Source organism: Poromitra crassiceps (genome assembly GCF_964638095.1).
Source record: "Poromitra crassiceps genome assembly, chromosome: 6".
NCBI classification, from domain to species: Eukaryota; Metazoa; Chordata; class Actinopteri; order Beryciformes; family Melamphaidae; genus Poromitra; species Poromitra crassiceps.
Genome location: NC_139627.1, coordinates 38,185,400 through 38,196,703, shown reverse-complemented (window position 1 = coordinate 38,196,703; position 11,304 = coordinate 38,185,400). Strand labels below are relative to the sequence as shown.

At 39.8% G+C, this 11,304-nt stretch overlaps 1 protein-coding gene across 1 annotated transcript in view; it reads right to left on the bottom strand.

The window, feature by feature from the left end:
* Positions 1 to 11,304, bottom strand: part of tmtops2b (teleost multiple tissue opsin 2b) — a gene marked incomplete at both ends in the record, with an annotated part of 36,852 nt that overhangs the window by 7,772 nt on the left and 17,776 nt on the right. Inside the window, one exon of the mRNA XM_083638219.1 lies at positions 1 to 101. This exon is cut by the window's left edge and continues 225 nt beyond it. Coding sequence (XP_083494345.1) covers positions 1 to 101 — 101 coding nt within the window. The remainder of the gene's footprint in view (positions 102 to 11,304) is intronic.

Here is an 11,304-nt window from a genome sequence, read left to right as displayed (position 1 = left end):
CAGCAGGGGCTTGCGGTAGTCTGGCCCGCGCTTGTTGTACACAGTCAGAGTGCTGTAGCGGTCGTAGGAGAGGATCACCAGAGAGACGAGTGACACAATACCTGAGAGAGAGAGAGAGAGAGAGAGAGAGAGAGAGAGAAGACATTGACATTTTATTTAGATGGCGAAAACCATTTTTTCCTTACGAAATAAAACAGTGATTTCTTCTTTTACATTCATCTCTTGAGGGGTGGAATTGTTTCGATGAGTTCTATGAGACTATGGCGACAATGACGACGATGAGGAGACACGGTAGGAATGACCGCTGCCAGTTAAGCGGGCGAGGCAATGAGGGATGTAAGTCTTATCATATTATCACAAAAACATCACAACTCCACGCATGAAAGTAAAACTCACTACTGCATATTATTGCAGTGATACAAGTTATAGATTGTACTTCTAGTTCCAAAACAGTAAAAGTCTAATCATGTTCTGCGACTTATAAAACTGAACAATAATCATCAGGTAACACGTCCCCGCAAAAATGCTGTCTGGAATGAACCCTTTATTGCTTTTGTTGAAGGGAGGGAACAGAGAGGACAGACAGTCACATTCAGTTGAGTTATTCCAGCTGTTTCACCATTTAAACTGCACATTACACTTTTCTTTTAAAGTTGATGCAGAATGACATGTCTCCAGTGTGGTGAACCTGATAGCAGCATAAACAATGCATTATTTTCACAACTCGTCACAGTATGTCATTTTCAGAGGAAAATATCAGTCACTCAGTCAGTGCTGATCTACTTTGTTCTCAGACAGAGCTAGTCATTTCACTCATGCACAGATCTGCAATACGCCTGTCAGAATTTGCCATTTACTGTAAACCTCAACCTTGGAAATGGCTTGTATATCTTTCAATAAAACAGCAGTACATTTGCAATGCAATATTTTGCACCGCTTGAGTCCCACAACCGCACCGCCAGGTAGGTGGACACCAAACAGATGATTGATTTTTATTCCTTGTCACACCAGACAGTCCCTTGGTACAGAATCTGGCCACGAGAGATCCTTGTTTCTATGGTTACAACATAGACAGTCACCATACAGTACACAGTCTGATGGATTTAGATACTGAAATTGAATGTCAAGAAAAAAGATGTTGGTTAAGATGGTTGGAAATGGACAAAGGAGATGAAACCTTTTCTTGAGTGTATAAGTCTTCTAACATAAAATTGACCACAGTTGCCCCATAGTACACAATTGCTGTAGCATTGGTGGTCAAGGAATTCAGTGTTGCTTTTAATTGGTTTGACATTTTTGACTGAAGAAAAAAATGAAATGCAGGAATATTTAAGTTATTCAACATTGTATGGATTTCTGAACTGTATCATGGAGGCTGGGGAGAATAGTGCTGAATATGAGTGCATGGTCGAGACAGGACCTGCCTATCAGGATGCAGAGCCTCACTCCCAGGACTATTCATGTATTCTGGAACTCTGCTCTCTGGGGTTACTGGGGATTATCTGTGCTGCGAATTAGAAAGAGCCGCCCTGAGTACAGACTCTCCAAACAAAGACTTAAGTTCTTTCCACAGTCATTATCTGAATTATGCTCTCAAGGCTACATTATATAAAGTTGGTACATTTGTGGCCCTGAAGTGCAAAACAACGACATTAACCAAAACACAACCACATTAACCAAAACACAACACATTAACCAAAGCACAACCACATTAACCACAACACAACACATTAACCACAACACAACACATTAACCACAACACAACACATTAACCACAACACAACACATTAACCACAACACAACACATTAACCAAAACACAACACATTAACCAAAGCACAACCACATTAACCACAACACAACACATTAACCACAACACAACACATTAACCACAACACAACACATTAACCACAACACAACACATTAACCACAACACAACACATTAACCACAACACAACACATTAACCACAACACAACACATTAACCACAACACAACACATTAACCACAACACAACACATTAACCAAAACACAACCACATTAACCAAAACACAACCACATTAACCAAAACACAACCACATTAACCAAACCACAACGACATTAACCAAACTTTTTTTTTTAAACCTTTTTTTTTTTTTTCTTAAACCAATTTTTTTTTTTTTTTTTTTTAACCAAACTTTTTTTTTTTTTTAACCCAATTTTTTTTTTTTTTTTTTTAACCTTTTTTTTTTTAACCTTTTTTTTTAACCAAACTTTTTTTTTTTACTTTTTTTTTTTTTTTTTACAATTTATTTAGACTTTTCATTTACAACTGTAAGGCAATCATCACAAGTGTATACAACTTCGACAAGCATGAACAGACACATGGCAGCACATTCACACATAATACAGGACAGACAGGGGGAAACACAAAAATTAAAATACAATTTAAAATAAAAAAAACATAAGATGGCTAGAGACTTATTAAAGATAAATAGAGGTCTTTGGCAAAATTCGATTTAATTAATTTCAGGGACTTCATGTAGAGTTGGGTTTCATTAAAGTAGCAGGTAAAGATGGGTGGAGTTTTGATAAATTTGGCCTTATGAATAAAGAATTTAGCTAAGAGTAGTAACACATTGATCATTAGGTCCAATTTTTTGTCTTGTTTATTTGCTTATTCGTTTCCTACTGCTCATGTCGTCCTAGCAGGAGCTCATTTAGAGGCAACGCTGGTAGCTAGAGGGGCTCTCTGGCTCCCATTATTAGTGAACGTGGGTTAGTGCCGGCCCATAGTTTGGAGTGGTCCTGTTTAAATTGTGTGCAGTGGTTTGCTGTGCTCCTTGTTGATGGCCCTACATTTTTATACTGTTCTATAGTGTGCAGTGGGTTGCCGTGCTTTTTACTGTGTGCAGTGTTCTGATAGGCTGTCTGTGCCATCCTGATCCACGTGCAGTACTGGCTATTGGGAGGAAGGGAGGCCGCTGGGCTTACTGGGAGTTGACCTCTGGGTGGGGACTTTTGCTGGGGTGTTTTAATGAATTAGTGTCTTAATAAAATCTATATGATTGTACCGTTATCTGTTTCCAGTTGCATTCTCTTCATCTGACACCGGACCAGACCGGGAAAAAAAAGGTGGTGGCAGCATTACGCTATCTTTACAAACTTAACAAACCAGGTTTATTACAATAGTATTGTTTTTGGTGTAATATTAGAAGACAAAAAATTGGACCTAATGATCAATGTGTTACTAATCTTAGCTAAATTCTTTATTCATAAGGCCAAATTTATCAAAACTCCACGCATCTTTACCTGCTACTTTAATGAAACCCAACTCTACATGAAGTCCCTGAAATTAATTAAATCGAATTTTGCCAAAGACCTCTATTTATCTTTAATAAGTCTCTAGCCATCTTATGTTTTTTTTATTTTAAATTGTATTTTAATTTTTTAATTTTTGTGTTTCCCCCTGTCTGTCCTGTATTATGTGTGAATGTGCTGCCATGTGTCTGTTCATGCTTGTCGAAGTTGTATACACTTGTGATGATTGCCTTACAGTTGTAAATGAAAAGTCTAAATTAATTGTAAAAAAAAAAAAAAAAAGTAAAAAAAAAAAGTTTGGTTAAAAAAAAAAAAATTGGTAAAAAAAAAAAAAAAAAGTTTGGTAAAAAAAAAAAAAAAAAAAAAAATTGGTTTAAGAAAAAAAAAAAAAAGGTTTAAAAAAAAAGAAGTTTGGTTAATGTCGTTGTGGTTTGGTTAATGTCGTTGTGTTTTGGTTAATGTGGTTGTGTTTTGGTTAATGTGGTTGTGTTGTGGTTAATGTGTTGTGTTGTGGTTAATGTGTTGTGTTGTGGTTAATGTGTTGTGTTGTGGTTAATGTGTTGTGTTGTGGTTAATGTGTTGTGTTGTGGTTAATGTGTTGTGTTGTGGTTAATGTGTTGTGTTGTGGTTAATGTGGTTGTGCTTTGGTTAATGTGTTGTGTTTTGGTTAATGTGTTGTGTTGTGGTTAATGTGTTGTGTTGTGGTTAATGTGTTGTGTTGTGGTTAATGTGTTGTGTTGTGGTTAATGTGTTGTGTTGTGGTTAATGTGGTTGTGCTTTGGTTAATGTGTTGTGTTTTGGTTAATGTGGTTGTGTTTTGGTTAATGTCGTTGTTTTGCACTTCAGGGCCACCGTACAAAGGCCTTGGACTTCTTACTATCAATATACAGTATTACAGTGCAGTGCCTGTTCACCTCCCTCCCCTTCACACACACACGCACACATTGCACTCCATCAGGTCCCCCTAAGCACACTCCCCAAGTTTGAGGTCAATCCGACGACCGGTTCTCGAGATACGCGAATGTCAGATATACAGACAGTCCTGGAAGTATAGATTGTCTGTGAGAATCATGTTGTTATCCCTTAAACTTATAGACGACTACTGGATGAATAGGTATTGTCACTGAAAACTGTTATTGTATTTTTATCCTTTGTCATCAGCTGTGCTTTCAGAGGCTCCAAGAGTGAGAGAGCTCAGACAAAAGAACAATATGGCAGAACAGTGATGCCTTAATAGCTGACAGAGGGAGACGTACCCTGCTGATGATGTCGCATCTCAAGCCATGATAAAGCAAGCTCAGTGATTTATTACACAATAGAAAGATTGGAATGGTCTGCTACTGTATAGCTGCTTATTATAGTGACAGGGCTATTCAACTAAATTGTCCAGGGGGCCACATTGTCAGAAACCTAAGGGGCCGGGGGCCGGACCGTTCCCCGAGCTATTAATCCCATTATATGTACACTTGACACAACGTGCCATCACATTTTCAAAACTTGTATTTCAATACATTGCAAAAGTAGCTTAATTTTCATTTAAAAGTGCTTAATTTCTGTGCAACAAAAGCTGTGTTAAAGCCCCAAAAGTAAACACATTTGAAACAAATCAAAGTATTCTACAACACATGTCAGCCATTTGACATATAATTTGGTCAATTCTGACATCTCTTAGCTACACCACAGCATTGTAAACATTTATAGTGCATCAGGAAAGGAAAACAACTGTAACATTCTTTCTTGTTTAGAACCTAGCACAGTATTAAATACTGAAGACAGGAAAACTACTGTAAACATTTTAACCATATTTCGTGTTTAGAAACTACAGTAGCTACCTACATCACACATCTCCTGAAAAACCATTTATAATGCATCTTTCTAGATTAGCCACATCACAGCATCTCCTGAAAAACATTTATAGTGGATCTGACTTGTTTAGCTCACTTTAGCTAGATCCCATCTGAAAAACAACCAGTCGGGTGTAATAAGTAAATGAGGTTTAATTGTTTTTTTGTTTTTTTTAACTCACCCGCGAGGCGGGCAGACTTGATTGGCGGGCCGGAACCCGTTGAATAGCCCTGGTGTAGAATGTTGCAGCATCTTTTCAGCAGTGATGAGTCAAATTCAATTCATTGGGCTACTCAGTGTTAAATTATTTAAGATGTGTGATGATCTTGGTTCAGGTCATTTCTAGTATGACAAAATGTTCTTTCTTGGCATTGGGATGCTTGTCAAAAAGTATCAATAATTCTCACTCAGACAAGACAGCAACTCCCAAAGACAGACTGCAACATCTTTAGTTCAAATTAGCTAAGTGGGTGGTGTCTGTCTGTGGTGGTTGTGGTGGTGGTGTCAGTCACGATTATGATGTCACCAGTGATATCATCAGTGATGTCACTTGAGCAATTGTGATGTAATCAGTGATGTCACTCGAGCAATTGTGATGTAATCAGTGATGTCACTCGAGCAATTGTGATGACATTAGTGATGTCACTTGAGCAATTGTCTCTTAAAATAGCTCTCTTTATTGTTAAAACTAATGTGTTTTGTTAGTTCAGGTGTTTGGTTGTCTTGACGCAGAGTTGGGTAGACACAATGTACTCTGTGTAAACCGCAACAGAATACCACATTCCCATGTCTTTTTCTTTTCTTTTTTACAATGGCTTTTTGTAATTGGTTAGTTTCAGACACCCCCCCCCCCCCCTGCAAAGGTGCACCAGAGGGAATAGAACATGATGGAAAAGGGAAATTGTGATTTAACAGAGGAAAATGGATGAGAGCAGAGATGCAGAAGTGAAAACGGGTTGAGCAGAAACAGAAGCTCCAAGTGAGTCTACTCGTCCACTTCCATTTCTCTCTGCCAGTGTGATGGTTAAAATTATCACAACAGGAAATGAGCATCTAGGGCTCATTAATAATCCTAATGACAATCTAATTTGACATTCAGTGGCATTACAATATACTGTATTCCTAGTGTCTTGATGTTTCAAGGTCACAAGCTGGGGCTGCATGCAAATCGGAATGGCGGGGGGATCACCATTGATTTATCATCAGTATATAAAAGGGAGCTAGGACTCTGTCTTATTGTCTATTGGGTTGAGGTTGGCTGTTGGCAGGCCATTCCATTCTCTACTCTCTAATTCTGGAGGTATGGTAATAACCCTGGCTCTGTGGGGGCGACTGTTGTCTGGAGGTATGATAACCCTGGCTTTGTGGGGGCGAGTGTTGTCTGGAGGTAGTGATAATAACCCTGGCTCTGTGAGGTAGTAATAATAACCCTGGCTCTGTGAGGTAGTGATAATAACCCTGGCTCTGTGAGGTAGTGATAATAACCCTGGCTCTGTGAGGTAGTGATAATAATCCTGGCTCTGTGAGGTAGTAATAATAACCCTGGCTCTGTGAGGTAGTGATAATAACCCTGGCTCTGTGGGGGCGAGTATTGTCATCTTGGTGGATGGAGTTAGGTCCCAGATTGTGGAGATATGGGATCGCCACTGGCTGCAGAATCTCGTCCCGATATCTTACTGCATTGAGATAGCCTTCAATGGTGACAAGCCTTGTTTTGCCAGCGATGGAGATGCGCCACCTCACCATGATACTGCCCCCCACCAAAAGCGGTTACTCGATCGATGCAACAATCAGCATAGCATTCTGCCATAACGTCCTGCAAACCTTGCCTGCAAATCTCTGGAAGACAACCTACAGTTCCTCAGTGCTGTAGGGTGATTAACCGCTCTTCATGGGGTGTTGTCTTTTTGGGACACCCATTTCACGCCCATAGCCGGAAGACTCGGAGCGAGGTTTTTCCATCCAGGCTAACAGTCAGTAGCCTATCCATGGACCTCAGCCCAACATAAATGTTTTATGTCTGTGCTCCCGACTGAGATCTGCGTGCTGTGACAGAGTCGCCCACACAAACGGTGGTCTCGGTATATCTTAATTTGTTTACTGAGCGGAGATCGATGTAGCGTAACGTTAGTTATCTCTCCCTTGCATTGGCGTGCATACGTTACAGCTAACGGTAAATGATGACAGAGACCAGAAGCAACTCAACCAAACAATCTAAAAAACTAAAGTCTAAAGTCATCAGTATGAGTATGAGAGCATTTCAAATACATAAAGGAAGAGCAGGGAGTTGTTCAAGATGACAATCTGCAAAACCTGCCGAAAACCAGTTGCAGTTCACAGCTTTACATGCTCAACTACTGAAGGCAGAATGCACTAAGTAACTGAGCAAATAACCTTAGATGATTCAAAATGAATAATAAATGGGTGACACAGTTGATGATAATACTCATTCGTTATATTTCCCCTAAAGAAAGAAAATACACAAACTGGACAAAAAAGTTATATATTTCATCAAAAGAGCCTTGCAGACAGATCCTACAAAACTATGTTTTGTTCCAAAGGGAAATACTGCCATGAATGTTTAAATTAAAGAGGTAGCTGAGATTACATTCCAAAGAGAGATACAGTCAGACTGTTTATTTTTATTTATTATTTTGGACTAATATTTTGGTTACTGTATTATTTGTCTTCCAAAAGGCAGCAACTGTTAAAGTTTCGGGGAAAATACAATAAAACCTCTATTTAAAGAATGCTCATGTGATTTTTATACGTCCATAATAATAATCGTGAAACCGTGATAAGCGTGGTTTTTTTCTCAGACTATAATCGTACATCAAAATTTATAATCGTTGCATCCCTATTCCTACCTGACTCACCCCAAAACACCTTCTCTTGACCACAGACTGCGCAGGCTGCGCATGTGGTTAAAAGTCAACCCCTCCTCCATATTGAGCGGCTACTAATTATAGGCCTACTGAACAATACCTTGCTAACTGCTTGGCCCTTCTCTTAGGGAGACCAGCCACCTGAAGCCCTCTTACAACCAGTTTGTGTATATGACCCAGGCTACCGAATATAAAAACTAAAAGTGTACACTTGTAGCGTAGATGTGAAATGGTCTGTTCCAGCTGTTGGTATTTCAGCATCTTGGTTAGAAAGGCCTCCTCTCGGCTGTGGTCAAAGGTACAGCCAACCTCTAGAACAAACACCTCTCTACGATTTTCATTGACAACAACATGACAGGAGTGTTAGCGGAGATATTAGAGCAAGGGTTACCAAACTCTTTAGCCCGCGACCCCCAAAATAACGGTGCCAGAGGCTCGTGACCCCCCACTATCCCCGGAGGTGGTGAAGCACACAAACGTTTGTGCGCACATGAGAATTTCGTAAACAAAGCAAAACAAAGAAAACATAACAAAAATGTGCTCTTTTTAATAATTTTTAAATTGTATTTCACACATTCTTAAGGCCAATTTCTGGCCAACATTCTGGAAATCATCTCACGACCCACCCAGTGGTGTCCCGCGACCCCCCGGGGTTCCTGACCCCCACTTTGGAACCACTGAATTAGAGAAGACATCTGAATCGTCACTACACAAACTGAACATGCTCGGCTTCACAGTGGAATGTTTATAAAGCGAAATAGAAGAAAATAGAGGTGATATTTAGGATATTTAGGATGTGAGTCACACACACACACACACTTAAATCGGCCTTCATTGTGATGTGAACTACACCCCTGTAAAGTTTTGTGACTGCATCTTGCACAGCTGTGACGCTATCGCGTTGACAAAACATGTGAGGAAGTATCGTAGAAAAAATAACATCACAAGACATCACAAGACAATAACGTCACCGGGCATCGCCATCTTTGCTGGCTCCTCTTCCTGTCTCTGGCTGTTTCGATTTCCACAGCACACTTTATACGTCCTGCCCCCCCCACCCCCACCTCCGCACTCTCTACTCAGGCGCCACCCCTCGGCCAAAACACACAGAGGATGTACTCGTGTGAAAACAACCCACATGGAAAGAATCTACTGTATATGAACATATATGCAACTATATGCAACCTATATGCAACCTATATGCAGCATATATGAGCATATAGGCCATATATATGCCGCATATAGGTTGCATATAGGCCAGATTTAGGTGCATATATGCGCATGTAGGCCACATTTATGCCGCATATAGGTTGCATATAGGCCAGATTCAGGTGCATATACTGTAAGTGCATATACCGGGCATATAGGTCTCCTATAGCTTCTTTATATCCACATATAGGTACTATATGTGCACATACAGGGCATATACAGTATGTCTCCTATATAGCTTCTTTATATACACATAAAGGCCCTATATGTTCATAATACAGGTCATATAGGTCTCACTTCTTTATATCCACATATAGGCCATATATGTACACAATACAAGGTATATGCCTCCTATATAGGTCATTTACAAATCTGTTTGTATACACTGTGTCATAATCCATATATACCCAGCGAGCACAAAACGTTTTTTCAACGTTGATTTTTAGTTTAAATCTGGGTGATATTGAGTTTGAACGTCTAAGACCTAACTTCACCCTCTTTTCAACCGGCTAAAATGCGGTTACAACGTAAACGTGTAAAAAAACACAATTTGGTTCATCATATTGTTAAAACATTTGTTGTAGTTTGGAATAGAGACAATATTGATAGTGTGTGAATTGGCATTTTATTGTCTTTTATTGTGTAACTGAGAGTTGAAATCTGGTCTACACGAAAACTACATTTCAACGCATTTTATGTCACATGAAATATCATAAATATGGGACTATAGGCTATGTGGTGCCAGCAAAAAGCTTCCAGGACACAACTATGGTTAATAGTTTAGCGCAATACTATAAAATAATGAATTCAGTTCCTGCAGCAACGCGCATGCGCAAGTACTTACTAGCTGTGACTGACTAGACCAAAGCAAGTCTGCAACGGTCTGCACCAAGTGCGGAACGAGGTGCTCTGGGCACACTATGTTATTGTAACAGACTGTATACGAGGCTCTGTGTAGGCCTACCTCCTGAGTCTCTGGTGTTAAATGAAGTTAACCTCTGAAGCCGTACAGCCTACAGACTATAGATGCACACACACACACAACATAATTTTAGTCTGTTACATAATATGACTCGTACGCATCACATAAAATAACTTGTCCTCCCGATCGCTGACAATTGTGTAGTCTACGTTGTGTGCGAGAGAGTATATAATGTGCCCGGCTCTCTGGTTAGTATAAGAAAATGTATAGCTCAGCACGAACGGGGTTCGAATCCCGTGTGCGCTGCTAATTTTTTTATTTAAGATCCTACATATAGGTACATATATGTACATATAGGTTTCCCATATATGGTGCATACATAAAATTGGCCGATTTCCTATATTATATGTACATATAGGTACATATATGTACCTATACATACATATAGGTACATATATGTACATATAATATAGGAAATCGGCCAATTTTATGTATGCACCATATATGGGAAAACTATATGTGGCCCTATATTAAAACATATAGGGTACATATAGATTCTTTCCATGTGGGAAATGACATGAACTGTTGTTGTATAAAAGGGCAACTCCAGCGAATGTCCGCACCTGATTCAACGGACATAGTTCGGAGTTCATGTCTGAAAGTGGCTAAAATGTGGGCCAGGGCGTAAAGTGGGGGGGGGGGGGGGGCTAAAAGACAAACGACAAAATCTGTACAGACACAGACAGACAGACAGACAGACATATAAACACCTGTCAAAGTAGTTTCCGCCACTGTGCAATACAGTAGGTGCCTCTAAAGTCTAGGACCACATTTTGCCAGCCACCTGCTGTTGCAGCTAGTAATAACCTGTATAGGACGAATCAGCATGACATCACGACACCCGGATAAGCCACCCGGAACCGCAGCAGTTAACTACTGTAGTATGAGTTGTGTCAAACAAACCTTAATATCTCAAAAACACATCGTATTTTGACATTCTGAGTGAGAGCAGAAGTAGCTTAAGCGTCTGATGTATCATATATGTATGTTGTGTTAAAGTTGTGTGAACTGACACTCAAGGCTGGGTCCCTAGAGTAGGAGAGAATGAATGTCCGCACACCGGTTACCATATGGGTCCCTAGAGTCC